The sequence below is a fragment of the Sus scrofa genome, chromosome 16, assembly GCF_054392235.1.
Source record: "Sus scrofa isolate SSC_HxYL_T2T_F1_AM1 chromosome 16, Sscrofa_HxYL_maternal_Yorkshire_Landrace_v2.0, whole genome shotgun sequence".
Lineage (NCBI taxonomy): Eukaryota > Metazoa > Chordata > Mammalia > Artiodactyla > Suidae > Sus > Sus scrofa.
In genome coordinates, this window is record NC_139398.1 from 63,312,931 (window position 1) to 63,333,642 (window position 20,712).

The window sequence follows — 20,712 nt, forward strand, 5'->3', positions numbered from 1 at the left end:
GCCCGGCACTGCCCACTCCTGGCCTAGCCTGTCTCCCGCCCATGGGTCCCTCTACTGCCGCCCCGCGCTTTTATATAACCGTCCCGGGCCGGGGGTGGGGGAGGGGAGCCAGAGCCCCCGTGACCGGCAGGCGGCAGCCTGAGGCCCGCGCGCCGCCAGACTCGGCCTTGGTCCCGGCCCCCGCCCCGCGCCGGCCGGGCCCAGAGACCCGGCGCTGTCGCGTCCTAGGCCAGCGGTCCTCCTCCGCCCCCCACCCGGCTCGTCCCTCAGCCCAGGTCCCAGCGGGCTCTGGGCGGCGGGCAGCGGAGCTCACCTGTGGATGTGGGGGCGGCTCAGGGGCTGGGTCCGGTTCCGCTGCAGGGGCCGCGGCCCCTCTCCATGCTGCCTCGGGTTTGTTTTGTTTATGTCCTTCCTGACGGGTTCCCGGAAATCGCGTGACTCGCCCCCCTCACGTGGGCCGCGGCGAGGAGGAGGAGGGAGGCGGGGGCCCGCCGGCCTTGGGCCAATCGCGAGGCGTTCTGCAGCCGGGCCAATCAGGAGCTCGGTCCGGCAGGGCACCTCTGTCACATGACGCCGGAGGGGCGGGTTGCCGGGAAAAACCAGGAAGAGGGGGCGGAGCTGGGGCTCGGCGCCCGCCAGTGTAGCGTAGGCGTGGGCTGTCTCGGATACCGAGCTACACTCATGTTCGTGGGGGATGTTGGTTTACAAATGCTTTCACGTCCAGCATTTTATCTAATCTCACAACTGCGCGGCGAGGCCTAAAGTGCCCATATGCCCATTTTACAGTTTACTGAAACGTGAAAGGAGCTACGAAAACAGAGCGTTAACTTAGAAAGGAGAATGTATCTACTTTCTGTTTTATGAATGTTCTCCACGTCTGAACCTCCTAGTTCTCTTACAGACTGATCTTGCCTTGAGTTGTTCGTTCGTTCTTTCAACTAATACTTATTGTGCACGTATGTTCCAGACCCTGGAATTAACCAGATTTCATGCACCTTTAATGGTGCGATCCATACACAACCAAACAGAATGCTGGTAGAACCACCTATACAAACAAGCCTTCGTAACACGTGGACTTGAGTGTGTGTGTGTGGTCCCTGATTCTATAAATAATAACATTCAGTGGTAATATAGCAATTTTTCATAAATTAAGGCTCAGAGAGGTTAAATTACTCGCTCAAGGTCGGGCAATTTGTAAATGATCCAGTTGGGACTAGAACGCAGGTCTGTCATCACAGCCTATGCTTCCAGATTGCTCTTTATACGTCTTAAGAGCACAAAATTTATCTTCTGAGCACAGAACAGAAATCTAATTTTAGTAAGCATAAAGGAGTACTGGGGAACAGAAATGCTTGTCCAGATTCCTTTAGATACCAGTTTTGTCTTAGGAGTTCTCAAATTGCCTTTGAAAAAGTGGCTCCTCTTTGCACAGATAGGGATAAGTAGTAATGTCAAAACCACGGACTTTTGAACCAGAAAGACTTTTATAGGTCCTAAGTTTCAAGAGCACAAGGGCTAGCCCATGTTGTGTATTTTTTGTTTGTTTGTTTTTCACGCCCACGGCATGTGGAAGTTCCCTCACAAGGGATCGAACTGCCCCAACCCCCCCCCGCCCCCCACCGGCTGCTGCAATGACATTGCTGAATCTTTAACTTTCTGTGCCACAAGGGAACTCCTAGCTGGCATTGTTTACCCTCTTTCACGCCTGCCACACAGGCAGTCATTGAATACTGGTTGAATAGCAACGTGGATTTGAATCCTTGCTCTATCAATGTGTGAACTAGCACACATTATTTAACCTTTGTGAGGCTCCTCACAAAGGTTTAACCCTCATGTGGTGGATGTGAGAAGTGAGTGAAAAAATTCGTATAAAGTATTAACCACAGTGCTTCAAATAGAGTAAGTGCTTAATGAACGATAGTATTATTGGATTGTTTGAGAGACATAATTTGGAAGATCTGTGGCAGACTTTTAAATAGCAAGTAAGGATAACTCTAACTCTAGCCTTCAGCAGTTTAACAGCTACTAAAATAATACTTTTGAAGGATATTAAAAGGTAAGTATATGTAGATACCAAAGAGGAAAGTAAAAGGATACCTAATCTCTGTATCCTTCAAAATGCTTTAGGGTCTCGATACCCAACGAAGGAATCAGTATTTTCCCTACCACACAGAAAGCAGCAGGATTATAATTATTTTCTTAAGTCTAACGTATAACCTTCTTTTTTTTTTTTCTCTTTTTTGCCTTTTTCTTGAGCCGCTCCAGCGGCACTTGGAGGTTCCCAGGCTGGGGTCTAATCGGAGCTATAGCCGCCAGCCTACGCCAGAGCCACAGTAATGTGGGATCCTTAACTCACTGAGCAAGGCCAGGGATCGAACCCGCAACCTCATGGTTCCTAGTCGGATTCGTTAACCACTGCCCCACACGGGAACTCCCATACAGCCGTCTAATTTTCCACATCAACTGGAGTTCAGAAATGAAACTCCAATAGAAAAATAGCTTGGGAGGTTTGAGCCAGGTTCCTCTCACTCATTCATGAGATTCCTGCATTAAATCTCCAGAGTATATCACAGACCATCTCTCATAAGTTTATTTGGAAAAACTCCAGCAGATGATTAACTCTTCCACTGTTACGCTGCCCTCGGAATATAGGTATTTTCTACTGGGCAACATTTCCTTGGGCTCAAGGAGCACCCACATTCTTCTCCCAGCAGGAGGCTCTGCCCATTAAAGGCACTTACTAATGAATTACATCGTATTCCCCCTTTTGCATCTCCTGCTGTCTTGGAAAGGACAAGTTTTGGCTAACAGAGACCTTGCCATCAAGGTTTATTAATGACTATATCCTGCTCCAAAGTGAATGAAATCGCTGACTCCTAATTGATTTGTATTTCTCTGGGTTTTATCCTGCCAGATTGTGCTGCAGTCAAAGTTGGCAGGGAGTTAGGACTCTGAAACAGCATTGCCTTAAGTTTCAGAAGGCTCTTTTTGTTCTAGCCACAGAGTAGTAACTGATTGCCAAGGCCACTTCTAACATGCTTAACCTGGCTCCTGCAGAACCGTTTATGTACTGGGATAGCCTGAGTCAGAAAAATATGTTTTACCCAAACATGAGACAATGAGGGTAGAAAAGTAACACTTAGGACTCTGCTGAATTCTTAAAAATAATTTTTATTGTTTGATTAGGTAACGTATATATACACCACACAAAATTCAAAAGGTACAAAAAGTTTTCAGTGAATAGTAAATCTCTCTTCTACCCCTGTTCCCTGGCCACATTTCTCCTTTCAGAACCAACCAGTTACCCCACACTCTCTGTATCATCCAGAGATGATAATTCTTTTTTTGTTTGTTTTTGCTTTCTAGGGCCACACCCACAGCATATGGAGGTTCCTAGGCTAGGGGTCCAATCGGAGCTGTAGCCACCAGCCTATGCCAGAGCCACAGCAATGCGGGATCCAAGCCACATCTGTGACCTACACCACAGTTCACGGCAGTGCCAGATCCTTAACCCACTGAGAGAGGCCAGGGATGAAACCTACAACCTCATGGTTCCAGTCAGATTTGTTCCCACGATGGGAACTCCCAGAGATAATTCTTTATAAATGCAGACATTTCCCTCATTTTAAACCTTGATGTATTTGAAACACTGTTCTTGGTACCAAGACCCTAATTTGAGCTCTATACCAACTAGGAGATCCAGAGTGAGGGGCTGGACCTCACCAGGTTCCAATTTCTTCACCAGGAGGAATCTGGACCAAAACAGCATGTTCTCTATGGTTCCTCTAACCTGAACAGAGTTCTCCTGAAAGAATGAAAATAGTTGCCATAGGTCCTTTCCACCTCAAGTTTGCACTATGGGCAATTCTTCATTAGACCACAGACTGAGCTCTGCCTGCCGATCACAAACACATCTTCCAAATGAGTGTTACCATTTTGAATCTGTGTTTTCTTTCTGGACCCCTCTGGACCTGTGTGATATGTTAAGGTTTCACAGCTTCAGAAGTGAGATTAATTAATTCAACACCGGAAGCTCTCCAGGAATAGCTGTGTGTCCTTCTGACACTTCCAAAAACTGATTTTCTTGCTGAGAAGACAGGAGCGTTGCTGAGGGGGAATCTAAAGAAATACTAATTGGCATCCATCCTTCATTCACCCCTCCTAAAAAATATTCTCCTTTATTTGTTTTTTTGGTTTTTTTTGTTTTTTTTTTTTGGTCTTTTTAGGGCCGATCCGTGGCATATGGAGGTTCCCAGGTTACAGGTCAAATTGGAGCTGTAGCCACTGGCCTACACCACAGCCACAGCAATGTGGGATCCGAGCCTCATTTGTGACCTACACCACAGCTCATGGCAAGGCCGGATCTTTAACCCACGGAGCGAGGTCAGGGATTGAACCCACGTCCTCATGGATGCTAGTCGGGTTTGTTAACTGCTGAGCCATGACGGGAACTCCCTAAAAAATATTCTTCGGGAGAAGAAAAAAGAGTTTTCTTCCCCTTGCCTTAACCTCTCAGTAGGACGCAGTGTTCTTTATGTGATAAGCTCTGAGCTCCGGTTTTTTACTTCTCCCCGAAAGCACCAAAGTTCAGTCCTAAATGCCCTTCCTGAGTCGATCATTTACTTATTTACCCTTGATTCCTTGCTGTTCTTCATACCCAGAACCAAGTGTGCCACAGGACAGGAGCTTGATAACTGCTTGTGGTCTGAAGGCACAGATCAGCCTCTAAATCTTACCAATCTCCCGCATCTTTTGTGAAGTCTGTTTCTGCCCAGTCTATTTCTGCCCTCACTGAGCTCCTTTCTTCTACCACCCAACTGAGCACTTAATATACTTATTGCTTTGTATTATTAATATCATTTGTGCTGATATTAGTTCCTTGATTAAATCAAAGGAGCATAAACACTAATATATCCTTGAATTATGGAGACTGCAAGGCACATCATTACACTGCATATTCAAGCCTGCTTGATGATGGATAAGGGAAGAGAAGAAAGAAAGAAAGATGGGAGTTCCTGTCGTGGCTCAGGGGTTAACGAATCCGACTAGACACCATGAGGTTTCGGGTTTGATCCCTGGCCTTGCTCCGTGGGTTAAGGATCCGGCATTTCCATGAGCTGTGGTGTAGGTCACAGATGCGGCTCGGAACCTCCATATGCCATGGATGCAGCCCTAGAAAAAGACAAAAAGAAAGAAAGGGAGGGAGGGAAGGAGGAAGGAGCATCTGTTGAGTGCCTAATGTGTACAGGAAGACAGAGTCATTGCCCTGGAGGAACACAGAACATGGTGAAGGAGAGTGACGTGGGAAGCTGAGAGGACAGGAGAGTTTACAAGAGGGGAAGCCCTGACCTGGTTGGGTTTTTTGTTTTGTTTTTTGGCCAGGACCTCGGCATGTGGAAGTTCTCGGGCCAGGGATTGAACCCGAGCCACAGCTGTGACCTGAGCCGCTGTGGTGACAACGCCGGATCCTTAACCCGCTCCACCACAAAGGAACTGCTGACCCGGTTAAGAACATGCTACCTAAGTGTTTCAGAGCCACTGTCTTGCTGACGGATTTGGGCAGGTTACTAAACTGCCTGTGCTTTGATTCCCATCATCACCTGCCTCACAGGTTGATTCCGAGGATGAAATCCAGGGCCTGATGCCTAAAGAGATGCTCTGCAGTGCGGGTCTCCCCCTCCTCCACCTTTCGGGGAGGAGTGTGACTAGAAGTTTCTTGGAAGAGAAGCAGCAGAGAAGCAAAAGCAGCAATGGCAAGAGAAGGCAGCAAATAACCATTTTATGATACCAGCATCTTCCAAGGCAGCATTCCTGTCAAAATTGCTTGGTCTGTTTCGCCAAGACTGAAAATTTCTAGGACATCTAATAGTTCTTGTGGGATTTTTGGCTTTTGGTTTGGTTTTGGTTTTTTGCCAGCGCTGAGTTGAACATGCACTGTGAGTATCAGCAACTCTGATAGGGAACCAGGAAGCCAGGGAGTGAGAACAATCTAGTATTGTTGGAGGAAGGACTCCCAAAGGACAGGTACAATAGGACATTCTTGCTGGGGAGGCCAGAAGTAGGATGATAAAAACCGAAAGCGGAGGCACAGCTTGATAAGAAGCAGGAACCAAGACCTGTAGCCACATAATAGTTTGCTGAACTACAAAGAGAGGCACATTCCAAAAGCCTCAATCTGCTGTAAAACTGTGAAGGCTGGATTTTTAAACACAGGAAGTAAACAGTCCAGAGAAGTCACTCAAGGGAAGCTATAAGTAATAATGAAAAGTTCAGAAGACTGAGAGTGAAGTTAGGGAGTCGTGTGCATCCAAGTTTCTTCCTCTCCCCCACCCCCAACACAGTCACAGGGCCATGACTTTCCCTCACGCTACAGCAAAGCCAGGGACGGCGGCCACCAGTTTTTGAGTTTTCAGACTGTTTTTACAAGGTCTGGCCCAAGGGAGACACATAAAATAAATATGCACCTGCATTCTCACTCCGGTCACAGTGAGAGGTAAAGCATGTAACAAACCTGAATGCCAGCCGTGGACTCTATCCTGTGTGAGGAGGGCAATACCAGGAGGAAGCCTCATTCATCTACTTAGTGCCCATCCAGGCTCCTGTAGGACTTCCTGCCTTTCTTCGTAGAAGGCACCTGTTTCCCCGCAACCTGGGAGGTACACCCATCACTCGGGCTCAAGCCAAGATTCTGGCTGCAGGTATCCTGGTGAGCTGGCTACAGCTCTGTCCTGGTGCCCTGACAACCAGGCAACTCCACACGAGGAGGTTCTTGCTCGCTACCCAGTCACCTCTTCCCCTCTGACAAAAGAGGAAGTCGCCTTTGGGGAACTTGGGAGTAGCAGCGGGAATTGAGGAGGGAATAGGACAAAGCAGGAGGCAGTTCTCCTTTTCTCCTAACAAAAAAAGTCATAAAAGGTTGAGGCACCTGTAAATTCCCTAGAAGGGAGGACCAGGTGGGTGGTTTTCTTCTTGCCTCCGCCTCTGGTAGAGGAACAGAGAAATAGGGACTATTAGTAAGGAGGGAAAGTGAGTTCCCTTCATGGCTCAGTGGTTAACGAACCTGACTAATGGATGTGGGTTCGATCCTTGGCCTCGCTCAGTGGGCTAAGGATCTGGCGTTGCTGTGAGCTGTGGTGTGGGTCGAAGACACGGCTTGGATCCCATGTTGCTGTGGCTGTGGCTGTGGCCGGCAGCTGTAGCTCCGATTGGACCCCTAGCCTGGGAACCTCCATGATTCGGATGCAGCCCCTAAAAAAGAAAAGAAAAGAAAGAAAGAAAGGAGGGAAAGGAAGTTCCTTGGTGGTTAGGACTTGGTGCCTTCACCATTGCGGCCCAGGTTCAGTCCCCAGTCTGGGAACCGAGATCCCACATGAAGCTGCTGCACGTTGCCACAAAAGAGAAGTGATATGTATATAATACTGCTCTTTGCCCGGACCCAATACTTGGGTGTGGCGTAAGGCAACACATGTAAAGCCCTAAGGGTTTGTAGAGCTTAGCTATGGTTATTGTTGTTATCAATAACAATGGCTCTGAACCTCTCTGGGAGTCTGATGAAAGCTGCAGACTTACTCCCCAGAAAAACACACACAAGTATACACGCAGTTTCCCAGGTGATTTCAGGGTGTGCAATATTTGTGCTAATACTGATTTGAACCCACTGAGGTCAAGGCGTTCTCTCTGGCCAGCAGGAACAGCTGCATGCAGATCCAAGTGCAAAATGAAACTGCAGGTGCCCCTAGTTCAAAAATTCCTAAGAATGTCACGAGGAGCGCAGAATGTGAAACCCTGTGCAGGTCCCTTCTCCCCATGGGGACCTGCCTGACTGTGCAGGTTCCAGGGCCAAGCAGCCGACTCACTCAGATCTTAGAGCCCTCGGTCAGACAGCTGTACCTTTGCTTTAGGCAAACATAGTATCTGGAGAATGGAATTTCCAAACGTGCATTTGAAAGCTGGCCGCTCACAGGACTCTTATTGAGCAACTAATTAATGCGAGGTTGTGGGGATCAAACACCAACCTGAGATCCTGCCCAGCAAAGCTTTTTCAGCCTGGGGGGAAAGACCTATAAATTATACAGTTGTGACGACTGGGCTGAGCCAAGGTTGCTGTGGGAACCCAGAGGGGACCGAAACTTCAGAAGGGAAGAGGTAGGAAAGTGCTAGACTCTGGGGTCAGAGCTGCCAGATGTTCCAGGCTGCGAGGTGTTCCAGGCAGAGGGGGGTTAAGAGGCGGGATGATGCTTTGCCCAGACTTGCACTCTGCACATGCGACGTCATACCTGAAAATTCCACCTCTGACCCTGCTTTTCAGAAATGCCGGCAGAGAGCAGGAGGTGTGCCCTCTCTCTCAGACGCCTCGGCCAAGAAGCTAAGACTGCAAGACCCCAGAAAGGTCACAGGAGGAAATTTACCCTGGAAAAAAGGGCCACAGAGGCTCAGTGGTAGCTGCAGACCCTGAGGTCAGGCTCCTATGACGCTGAGATCAGTCCCATGACCTCCGTGTAGCAGCTTGTGGCCTTGTGCCTCAGTTATTTTTCATCTGTAAAATGGGGGTCACCGTAGTACCTACCTAAGAGCGTTGTGGTGGTTGACTAAACGAGTTAACATAAATGGAGCCTTTACAACCATGTCTGGTTAAGGCAACTGCTACCTAAGCGCTAGATTATCACTAGCAATAGGACTGATAACAATGAAGGAGAAAACAGAAGAAGAAGAAAAAAGCAGTTGCAAAAAGGTCCCCAGATCTGAGAGATGGGAAGAGTCTTGAGTGTGGGTGAGGAAGCGGAGGTGGGAGGCCCGGTAACCAGACCTGCTGAAGGAGCACAAACCCCTTGGAATGAGAGGACCTTGATGTATGGTAAAGACAGACAAAAAGGTGGATTGGCTAAGTCATATAACTTTTTTTTTTTGTCTTTCTGCCTTTTCCAGAGCCACTCTCGCGGCATACGATGGTTCCCATGTTAGGGGTCTAATCGGAGCTGTAACCGCTGGCCTACACCATAGCCACCGGATCCCCAGCCCAATGAGCAAGGCCAGGAATTGAACCCGCACCCTCATGGTTCCTAGTCGGATTCGTTAACCACTGAGCCACGACGGGAACTCCTCATATAACTTGTTGACCTCAATTTCTCCAACGGTAAAATAGGAATAATGTGTCCCATTTATTTCATAGGGTAACGAACATGAAAGTATTTGGTAAGCTGGAGATGAGGGGGGAGCTGCCTGCTGCCTAAGCCATGGCTTTTACCACACACCCCCTTGGCAGATTGCTCCTCCTCTGCCCACCCCTTAAGAATGGGTGCTTCCCATTCTCCAGCCTAGACTGCTTCCCTTCTCGGCCCCCAAATCCACACCCACAGCTTGTTATCTCCATGCTGGTGCTTCGCATCCCCACCTCCAGCCTGGTCCACCTTCTCAACCTCCGGGCCCATCTAACAACAGCCCACTGGCTCTCAAGCCACATGGACACCTCAGGCACCTGCAAACTCTCATGACTGGACTCATCACAGCCCCGCACCTCAGTGAAAGCATCCACCGTCCACCCAGCAGAAAACCAGGGTGTCATTCTTGACTCCTCCTACCTTCAACATCCATCAGCCAGCTGGTACCTGCTAACAGATATGGCCCCAGTACCGCTGCTTCTCTGACTTCGTTCCTCTTCCCATAGTCCAAGACACCTCTCCCTTTCCTGGACTCCGGCAACACCTCCATCACTCATCAGCCTAGAAGCCCTCAATCACTCCTCTTTGCCGAGCTCTTCCGCATCCTTCGGGTTTCCCCTGAAGGTCATTTCCTTTTAAAAAAACCTTCCTCCACAATTAGCGGCTTGTTTCTAGTGCTCCTACCCAGCACCACACCTACACTGGGATCCACTGCCAAACGCTAAGCTCTAGGAGGTCAGGGGCTGAATTTCTTCCGCTTACCACTGTCTGGAGCAGCTAGCGTCTGGACGAAGAACAGGAGCTGAGAATACCTGTTGAATGTTGTTGCAAAGCCACACATAAGCTTCTTAACTCACGCTTCCTCAAACACAGCGCTTCCTTTTACAACCTATCTGCTCCTCTGGTTCTGTTTGGGGTGGGGGGGGCACCCAGCGCAGTACTGCGCTTTGGACGGTGGAAAGAAACTATGGAAACCATGTCAGAATGCTGACAGCAATTTAAACAGAAGGCTGACTGGATTCACGTGGGTAGCAGCATTCGGCGGCGAGCATCCTCAGCTGCAATACTCCTGGGAAGGGGGGCGGTGGAGAGAAGTGGGAGTCGAGGGAAGAAAAGGGGCCAACACATCTCACAAGGAGGGGGGTTTGAACTAAAGCAGCAACACAGCCTGAATGAAAGACTTGCTTGGAGCGCTGGGGAGTGGAAGAACAGTGGGGCTTTTTCTAACCCGAGTGGGACCCCAGAACATTCATACCCAGGCTTCCACTTTGCTGTGTGGGCAGAATCAAAATCAATGCTCCCTTTTCCTTTCACCAGGCCGTCACTGGGGGCACCTCCACAAAGGGAGGCTGGCGGTTTACAAGCTGAACGCTCTGCGCTCTGTCCTACACAATGCAAACGGTTCATCAGAACCGCTGTGTGAACTCGCTGATTTTCATTGATTCGGAAGAGCTTCAGTGTTTTAATAAATCTGACTTCATTTCCCCTGACCCTGAATTACTTTAAAAACAAAACAAAACAGGGTGAGTGTTATATAACGTTTGGAGGAAGTACTAACACTATTCTGACAATGTGTCCCTGCAGAAAGGCCACTCCTCACCCCCTGTTATAAAATACATGCTCTTTGTATTTTATTTAGAAAATTCAGAAATACACAAAGTTGTAAAAGAAGTAATTACTATCAACATTTTGGTCTGTATTGTCCTATGCATCTAAGTTTAAAATCCTGTGGGTTTTTTCCTCTGAATATTCTATTATCTTTTGTTATTAAAGTAATGTATTGTTTCTCTTTTTACTGAAGTATTGCGATGAAGTATTATGTCTTCATTGGAGAAAATGCTAAAAAGGAAAAAGAAAATTAAAATCATTTGCAATTACTATCCAGAGGCAATGTTAACCGTTTTGCTGTTTGTCTTTCAATTCTGTTTTAATCTTTTTAGGGCCACACCCTCAGCACTCGGGAGGTTCCCAGGCCAGGAGTCTTCAGAGCTGTAGCCGCCGGCCTGTGCCACAGCCACAGCCACACCAGATCCGAGCCACGTCTGTGTCCTACACCACAGTACACGGCAATGCTGGATCCCCAACCCACTGAGTGAGGCCAGGGATCAAACCTTCGTCCTCATGGATGCTAGTCAGATTCATTTCCACTGAGCCACGATGGGAACTCCTATTGTTTGTCTTGTAGATCTCTTTTCCAGCATATATTTTGGGGAAAAAATGATTAAATGTGCCAGGATATTTTTCATTTGGATACAGCATGGCTTATGTAAGCATCTCTTTTGGTTGAGTGTTAAATTGCTATTAATTGTGCTCATGATAAATATCCTGTATGACAGCATTTTACATTGTGCTGTTTTCCTTAGAAAACTATGGATTTAAACTGAAATAAAGGAGCAGGGAAAAAAGTAAAACCTAACTTTACTTAAGAGGCCATCTCCATTTTAAACACATTTGTTCTCTAAACAGAAGAGAGCTCCTACATAGTGGGATGGGGTGATGAAACCCTTCTAAAATGCCAGATATATACTTTTAAATATAATTTAAATATAGCTAAGGAGTTCCCGTCGCGGATCAGTGGTTAACGAATCCGACTAGCATCCATGAGGACACAGGTTCGATCCCTGGCCTCGCTCAGCGGGTTGGGGATCCAGCATTGCTGTGAACTGTGCTGTAGGTTACAAGCGTGGCTCAGATCCCGAGTTGCTGTGGCTGTGGCGCAGGCTGGTGGCTATAGCTCCTATTGGACCCCTAGCCTGGGAACCTCCATATGCCGCGAGTGCGGCCCTAAAAAAAGACAAAATAAATAAATAAAGTTAATAAAAGACCAACTGACTTCAAATTTGGGGGAGATAAAATCCAGGGCCAAATCTTCCAAGAGTCCAAGCAATGATCTAAAATAATTTCTCAATTTTTCTTTCTTTTTGGCTGCGCCTGCAGCATGTGGAAGTTCCCAGGCCAGGGACTGAACCTGTGCCACAGCAGCAACCCACACCATAGCAGTGACAATGCCAGATTCTTCACCAGCTGTGCCACCAGGGAACTTGTAATTTCTCTCTTCTAAATGTGCCTCCACATGGCAGAAGACCTACCAATGCTTAAAAAACAAACACACAAATAATAAAAACAAAAGACAGCCAAAAGAAATAAACAAAAAGGTGCTACTTCTAAAGAAACACTAAAGGGAGATATAATAAAAAATTGTTGGGTCAGCGATATAAATATCATTATATGTTTAAAGCAGACAACAAAAACAGTGTTAAAAGAAACCATCCGACCCTCAGACTACATCTTCAAAAGCATGCCAGAAATACTCTCGCTCTGGTATACGAGCTGGTAAAGCCTGGAAGGGCAGGAAGGATGTGGTCTAGACACTTATGCGCGATGATTGCTTCTAAGACATCCATCTCCCTGCTCAGAGCTCAGGCCTGGAGCCTGGTGTGCGCCTTCAATTTTTCTGTAACCCAAGTACAAATGACTAAACAAAAGGGAAACCATATGTTTAAAAAAAAAAAATTAGTTGGCTGCCCCTCTGGGGTCTGGCTTCATAGAAAAGTAGTGTCAGTGGGTTCTAGGGATTTCATCGTTTCTCTGAAAAATACCCTTTGTGTGTCATTACAACTTACAAATCACCTTTCCCACCAACATCTCATTGGGTAACAACCTCTTACAGCAGCAAGGGCAGGGATATAGATGAAAAAACTAGGGCCCAGATATTAAATGATTTTCCCAAAGTTTCATGGGTAGCAATTGATTGCAAACCTAGGGCTTCTCCTAGTCTAGCGATCATTGCAGGCTACACTACATTCACCTGGACAGGCTTTGGAGGCAAGAGACACTTCCAGAATCCTTCAACGGGCTGGATGGAGCTCCTTCCAATTGGGGCCCCAGCAAGCACTGCGGCAAGGGTGCTGCAAAGAGGATACAGAAAATTGGATTCACAAGCATCCATCTCAGATGCTAGGTCATGTTGTAAAAAAATGGCTCAGTTATTAGGGAGAAGGTGAGAAGAAAATATATCTGAGCTTACATATTAATTGTATTTAATATGCTGGAGAATTCCATAAGCAAGGAAACAGGCTCAGGGTTAAGAGACTTTCTGAGCAAAGGGAACTTACTGAGTTCCCCAACCGCCCCCCCGCCAAATCTGAGTTGATGTCATCATTCCTTCATTTCAACCACAGCAATACAGCTGGGTGGTGACAGAGTCACAGTACCTGGCCCTTAGGAGCTTGTGATCAGATCAGTCTTTCAGCATGTGCGTGCATGCGTAGATGTGTCTTTGATTTCTAACCTGGCTATGAAATGAGCTCTTTTCTTCTTCAGAGGCTTTATGCTGAGGCCGCACTAGGCGTAAATCCTAGTAGGGTTTGGAGAAAATCCTCCAGGTTCAGGCCTAGGTTGCTGTCTTATTAGGGCCTTTGACCTCCCAAGAAAGCTTGCTGGGCAGGATTTTCAAAACCTCCCTGGCACATCACCAGGCCCTCCAGTGCTCACGTCCCTGTGTCTCCCACTGCTGTGAGTGCGATCAACACACGAGTCGGCCTGACCCCTGTCTGCAGGCATCAGACCCCAGCAAGAGGCAAGCATGCCCAAGCACAAAAAGCAATGCTTTACCTGACTTACAGCAAACCAGAAGAATACAAATGGATCGGTACCAAGTGACAGAATAAGGCAGAACTCAGGGACGTAGATCAGCCGGGGTTGTGACCCCTGCCTTCAACTAGTCCATTAAGTCAGAAATGTGTCAAATCATGATTGTGAGGGAAGAAAAGGCCCGGAGGCGCCCTCCGGCGCTGCTGCAAGCACGCCACAGCTGAGGTCTGCTGCGCTAAACGTGGGCCAAGCGAAACCAACACTCCACGGAAACACCACCTTAGGGACATCATGAGGGTCTGCTTCAAACCCAGGGTCTGCTGGAAAGCAGCTCAGGGTGGGAGCCCGAAAGGCTTCAGACGGAGCGCCAGTGAGGATGGGCGGCAGGGCCTGGCTGGAAGGGTCTGGGTACACAGCTGCAGTAGAGTCACACTTCCCCCGACCGCGGTCAGGGCTCAAAGACTGTGGTATCCTTTTATCTACCCACGGTAACCACCAGCACTGCTTTCTTAGATGACAAATAATGATTAAGGGTCAAATAAGTTGCTCTGATGGGAGACGCTTGGTCATCCACCTAGGCGGTATTCTTCCCTCCACCCGAGCCCCGGGGCTGGCTCCTGGCCAAGGCAACTCAGAGAGGCAGGGTGCAAGGGAGAAGTGCCGTCGTGGAAATTAGAACACACAGATCCTACTCCCCCCTCCGCCTCTGACGAGCGGCGTTAAACTGGGCAAGTAAGTTTCCCTGCCTGGGCTCAGAGTCCTTATCAATAAAACAATGAGGTTAGCATATACCACTATGGTCCCTTTGGCATCAAATGTTCGGTGTCTTCTGGATTCCATGAAATGTACGAAAGATGCCTGTTTGCTGGGAATGTAAAGCATAGAGTTGCCGCTCAGGCAAAGTGTAAATTCAAAATGAAAGTAAAGAAGGAAAAGAAAGAAATGAAAGCAGGAGAGTCACTTCAACTTGAAACTCTTCGGTCATAAGAATAGCAAAGCAATGAGTTCAGATGGTTTGGGAGGAATAGAAAAGCACAAACTGCAAAACAGGAAATCCATTCTTGGCTGGCTGTCAAAGATCCATGAGCTGGTACAAACTGAGATCCATTTTCATTTTTAATTTCTTAAAACTAATAGAGTCCCCGAATTAGTGAATTACTGAGACGCCTGCTACGGAAACAGAATCATCGTCCCAGGCTTTTTACTCACTTGATTTTTTCAGTCCTATTTCCAACAATGAGATGGTACAAGGAACTGCTGGTTCCAACTTGTCTCTGTGGCTGTACCTGCTCCCCATCCTAACCGTGGTTTTATGGACGACGGTCACACAGGGCCTTGCATCACAGTTCTGTGTTTATCGACCTTACCTCTCCAGATAGCATATCAGCTCTTGAACTTGCAGGGACCCAATTTCCACATCTTTGATTCCTCCAGTGGCTACAGCAAGCACTCCAATGTTTACTGGACAATTAAGAAAAGTACTTACCAGACTCTTCAGGTACCTCAAACCACACAGCCAGGTTTCCGCACCCAAGCTAAGTCTGAACTACAAAATCGTCTTTCAGAAAGATTATCTAGAGATAGAAAAGCTTATAAAAATGAGCTTAACAAACACCCAAACCAGATTTCCAAAGAATGCAGAAAAATAATTTATTCCCAGAGACGGCAGAAATAAGAAATTCATCCTAAAAATGTACTTTGGTATGGTTCTGGCGAGACAGATTCTCCCTCTGAATATGATCTCCTACTGACAGCCCCACTGGGGTCTCACTGTCCTGTTACAGTGTTTAAACGCTTCGCGGATTTCCACGCTGTGAGCAGGCAGGAGCCATCTTCCAATCCACAGGTTCCACGGAGGGAGTAATGTTATTTCCCCGAAGAAAGAGCACTGTCTATCTCAGAAGAGCACATGAACCTTTTACGGAGAGCGTTTAAGTAAAAGAGGCACATCATTCATCAAAGTGTAAGAAAGGCGACAGGAAAAAAATACTGCGTTGAGGAATAAGATATTCAACTGTGGCGTGAACGTTTAAGGCATCTGACGGCCAGCAGAGGCAGGTCAAGGAAGGAGGTCTGGGTATGGAGGTGATTTTGCATCTAGAGGAACTCTCTTCGTGACCTGCAAAACAAAACCATTCCAGTAACTGGGCCTTCCACCATCCTCTGGAGAGCAAAAGGGTAAGAATACCGAGAAAGTCAACCGGGCCAAGAAGGTTAAATGTATAGATGGTCCCTAAATACTTGAATGAAAGTGGGCTCAGTTAACATGCAAGTTGGGGCAGGTTGTGCAGGGCTGAGACAAGAGATCCAGGAACCAAGGACAAGGCTAAACGGAGGATCCCAAGTCACGCTTTGGCTGTGTCATAGAAAGCAGGAAGAGAGGAGCCGTCTGAGACCCGATCCATAGTGGGGTTTGACGAGATCACTTGGGCTTCAAGAATCTGTATTTGCTGGAGTTCCCACTGTGGCACAGTGAGTTAAGGATCTGGCACTGCTGCAGCTGTGGCATAGATTGCAGCTGCAGCTCAGATTCACTCCCTGGGAACTTCCACATGCTACAGGCATGGCCACAAAAAAAAAAAAAAAAAAAAAACCTGTATTTGCTGTTCCCCTCTTCCAGTCTTACAGCAAGGAAGCCAGGTTCCCACAGATGGGTAAGCTTTTCTCTCTGTCGGACCCCCAAAGAGCAGGCTCCTCGTCTGCTGCTCACTGTTCTTGCCACCCCAAGTATAAGTGACAAACGAGAATTTCTTTTTCTAGAAGCTTAAAGCTGTAACACCACCTCTGCAGAGCTGGCAAACATTCAAAATAGGTATCTCCACACATCCAGCTGCTGACAGTAGCGGTATGAACCCCTTCACATAAAGCTAATTTTATAAGGTCTTTGTAAAAAAAAGCCACATGTGCTACTTTCAAAATTGAAAAAAGAAAACAATAAAGAGAAAATAAAAATTAAATAAAGAGGAGTCTGGAGCTGGTGGATCAGAAAGTAAGCTCATTATGACCCATCTTGTGCAGAATGTCGAGGGTTAAGCTTGGGTGCAGTGAGGGGCTAGTTCAATGCGGATGAGGTGAGGTCTGGGCAATGGGTCCCGAAGACTGAAAAGCTCATGAAGAGATGAGATGGGCCTCTGAGGTTTTCCCAGTCAGTGGGCACACCCAGGAGAACCCCCAGTACAGGGCGATAAAATGACAGGCTTCCCGAGGCCCTGGGGCCAAGGTGCCCAGAAGCAGACACGAGACTGCTGCTGAGTCTTACTGCAGCAAGCTGGGCAGGCCAACCGCCCTCGATGGTGGCAAGTACCAGACTGCTGGGGACCCACTAGGGCAGGACACTGCAAATAAATACAGTCAACTCCAGCTGTAATTAGAAGGCCGTTTTTACCGTGTACTAAGGAAAATAACCAGAGCAGGCCAGGTAGCGGCAATTCCCAGAGCTACTGGTTTCTTCCACAGCTTCAGAAAACCTTTCCTGTAATCTAATGATCATTTTCTCTTCTCTTCCTCAGGCCAGCAGAACAGCCTCTGCACAGATCCTGAGTTCCAAGGCAGATTATAAATTTTACTTGCAAATACCTGAAGCTGTGAATTCAGATGCTGCGTGTGTTAATTTCCTCGAAAAGCATACCGGTTAGGCTGCCTTATTGTCTAGGCCTTTGTGGACAAATGAACAATTGCAAAGGGGAGAATAGGTCTTCACTTTTGAAAAGCCACATAGAATCAGGGGGGACACTTTTCCCTCAAGCTCAGTGACAGCCAGTTTAATAAGATAAATGTGAGCGGGTGTTCTGTTCAATGGCATAGACTTGCGGTTTGGTTCTGGAGTGAACTAAAGAAGCACATAATCTAATCGTCTCTGATATGAAACATAGCCATGCTGGGGTGGGGGGGAGACACAACTCAAAGCGTCCATATTCTTATTCTGTTAAATAAGCGAATCACAAGGCTACTTTCCCATAAAACTGCGAATGAAGACAACAGAAAAATATTAAGGTGAGAATCAGGAAATCTGTTCAGGGACGGATGAAGAAATTTTTTTTTTTTAAACAAAGAACAGGTCTCGCTTTTACCTTTATTTTTTCATTTCAGATAAATTCTGCAAATGAAAAGAATTCCTTCTTCTTTACTATCACGGGTAAGGTCTGTATTTTTTGTAGGAGATTAACTATAAGAGGTATTTAAGCAAACCGAAAGCGTAAGTGTTTCACAATTTCAGGGAACGCAATGAATGAATGGCAAAAACTGCAGAGATAAATACATTTAGGAGAGGAGAGATCACTGTAAAGCCAAGTGGCCAGGAAAGGACTCAAAGACAAAGCATCAGAAAGCATTAAGAGAGGATGGATGGAGTTCCCTCTACGGTAAAGCGGGTTAAGGATCCAGCATTATCTCTGCAGCGGCTCAGGTTGCTGCTGAGGCACGGGTTCAATCCCCAGCCTGGCACAGTCAGTTAAGGATCCTGTGTTGTCATAGCTGTGGCACAGGTTGCAGCTGCGGCTTGGATCTGATCCCTGCGCCAGGAACTTCCACACGCCATGGGCGTGGGGAGAGAGGAGAGAATGGGTGGTGAGTGGAGGCAAGAAAGCAGAAGAATGTCCGCTGACCAGTGTTTGTTTACCATCCTGCCTTCCAAAACAATGACTGCCTAGGGTGGTAAGAGGCAGGAAAAGCTAACTAGGCTACTGAGGTCAAGAGCACGAAAATCATATGGCTGGAACCAACAGGTCACGGGGTAATGTCATGAAAAGAGAGGCTGAGAAGTGGTTTGAGGGCAGTCTGGGAAAGCCTTGACCACTAAGTTAGAAAGCAAGACAGAACCTACAGATTAGTCATTCTTATCTTTTGTGGCTCATGGGACCTTTGGTGACCTTGATAAACTGTGCTTACAACAAGTTACAAATAGCCTTTAAGTGCCATGTACCCACTAAAATCAGTGATCTCAGGTTTAAAAACAGAAAAGAATCCTGCTGTAGCCCATATGGAGAACTGCTGAACATTTCTGGGGCAAGCAGTGATGTGTTTCAGGAAGTGCTGAGTCAGGAAGAGAGGTCGTCAGGGTGGTGGCTGGTAGGTGCCCTTAGTGCAGAGACAGAGAGACCCGAGAAAGAGCCACTGTTACCATTCAGAGCCACAGTGACTGGGTCAGAAATGAGGGTCTCCCTCAGGGAAAAGGAAGGACAGATCCAAGAGACATAACAGGTTCAACTGGATTCAAAGAAGAAGACAGGGCAGCAACCGAATGGGTCCCGACTGGAAGGGACAAGGAAAAATGTTCACCCTTTCCTAAGTACGGCTTAATTTCAACATCTCAACAGACCACAAACCCCTTCAGAGCCCACAGCCTCCTCCTCTGAAACCCCCACTTGGGACTTGCACCTCGTGACACTCAACTATTTTTGGAATGCATAGAAAAACAGCTCCCTCGGGGCAGAGGCCTAATTACCAATACTCTACTCCTCGCTGGTCCAGCCTCTGTAATAAAATGTAATGCCTGCCCTTGAGGACTGCGATAAACCACAGGGGTGCATCTAAACATCTTTCACTGATGTGGTTAACCAACTAACTTACAGGACGCTGGTCTGAAGCCACTCCAAGGAGATTCTGTACAAGCATCACACCATCAAAGCCAGGGGAAAACTGGATATCAAGAAAATAGCAACCTTGATGTTACAGTTCCAAGAGCATCTTAGGAATCGAGGCCCTAGAGGCAGACGGGCAGAGAGAGAGTGAGCTTTCGGAATGATTCGAAAGCGTTCACGGCTCTTCCTCATTTTTCTCTGCTCAACACCATGTCTGGCTTACACTTCCTACTTTCCAAATCTTTCCTCTTAAAGAATCACATACAAATCGAACACTTCGCTTACCAGACGAAGACAGGCCTAAATCTGCTCTCTGCACTCCTTTCGCATCCCACAGCTGGGTAAAAGTTCCCAGTTCCAAGGGGAATTAAATTTAGCTCATTCTTTGGGTTTCACCACCAAGAAAAGTGAGATCCTATCTTAAAGAATTCTGCTTGCTCCAATGTGAGGCAGAGATTAGCTCTCTTGATGTGATAACTCCAAGGGCCTAGAGTTAGGGTATCGCCAAAATCAGGACCTCACACATGGAGAGAATGGGACATGATGCTCATCAGAACTAGGGTTACCTGGTGGTGCACTATTTTCTGGCATTTTGTGTTTAAAGGAACAACCTTTAACGTAAGGGCTTCAAGCAGTCCTAGTTTGTGCTGTGGACCACAGCGCAAACGTTAGGAATTCGTCCATCAGGTTACAGACGTGAAACTGAGAAGAATGGGCACATGAAACCTTAAGATCCACATACATAGTGTCACTCAGGGCCAAAGGGCCCAATTTACTTATTGTAAGAGAAGAAAACGCGGCTCAGAGAATGAGATCCCACGCTGAGGTCTGAAATTCTCAGCTTTAAACCCCAATCAACAGCCCAATCTGACATCCACTACAGTTAAGAGGAAGGACAGGAAACAGAACTTAACAAGGAAAAAAAAAAGGTTTAAAAAAATGTGAATCCGATTTAAAAAATCTATATAAAAGGGAATCAAAATCCCTTTGGGCAAAGACAGAACTCCAAAGGAAAAAAAAAAACGTGCCTACCTCTCAGATTGGCAAAAATCCAGGCTATGAGGAAACAGGCACTTTCACTATATTGTTGGTGGGAATGCAAAAATGGTACAATCCCGGAGTTCCCGTCGTGGCTCAGTGGTTAACGAATCCGACTAGGAACCATGAGGTTGCGGGTTCGATCCTTGGCCTCCCTCAGTGGGTTAAGGATCGAGTGTTGCCGTGAACTGTGGTGTAGGTTACAGATGCAGCTCGGATCCCTGTTGCTGTGGCTCTGGCGTAGGCCGGCGGCTACAGCTCTGATTAGACCCCTAGCCTGGGAACCTCCATGTGCCTCGGGAGTAGCCCTAGAAAAGGCAAAAAGACAAAAAAAAAAAAAAAAA

The 20,712-nt window shown here is 47.2% G+C and overlaps 2 protein-coding genes and 1 long non-coding RNA gene across 6 annotated transcripts in view; all 3 read right to left on the reverse strand.

Annotated features, from left to right (window-relative positions):
- CREBRF (CREB3 regulatory factor) overlaps nucleotides 1-441 on the reverse strand; it is a 64,752-nt gene extending 64,311 nt beyond the window's left edge. For both annotated transcript variants that reach the window (XR_014831527.1, XM_013990647.3), the window contains exon 1: nucleotides 314-441. The gene's annotated coding sequence lies outside the window, so the exon portion shown is untranslated. The remainder of the gene's footprint in view (nucleotides 1-313) is intronic.
- Nucleotides 442-12,066: 11,625 nt separating this feature from the next.
- On the reverse strand, nucleotides 12,067-13,087 carry LOC146395618 (uncharacterized). The gene is made up of 2 exons (XR_014831603.1): nucleotides 12,967-13,087; nucleotides 12,067-12,252 (listed from the first exon to the last, which is right to left on the reverse strand). It is a non-coding gene; the product is annotated as an uncharacterized LOC146395618 (long non-coding RNA).
- A 2,289-nt stretch (nucleotides 13,088-15,376) lies between these two features.
- The window catches only part of ATP6V0E1 (ATPase H+ transporting V0 subunit e1), a 34,949-nt gene continuing 29,613 nt past the window's right edge, over nucleotides 15,377-20,712 (reverse strand). Inside the window, exon 4 of one of the 3 annotated variants that reach the window (XM_005657621.4) lies at nucleotides 15,377-15,870. Coding sequence is in view for 1 of the 3 variants with exons in the window: in NM_001044579.1 (NP_001038044.1) it covers nucleotides 15,849-15,870 (22 nt within the window). In the remaining 2 variants the exon portion in view is untranslated. 3 annotated transcript variants of the gene reach the window in all.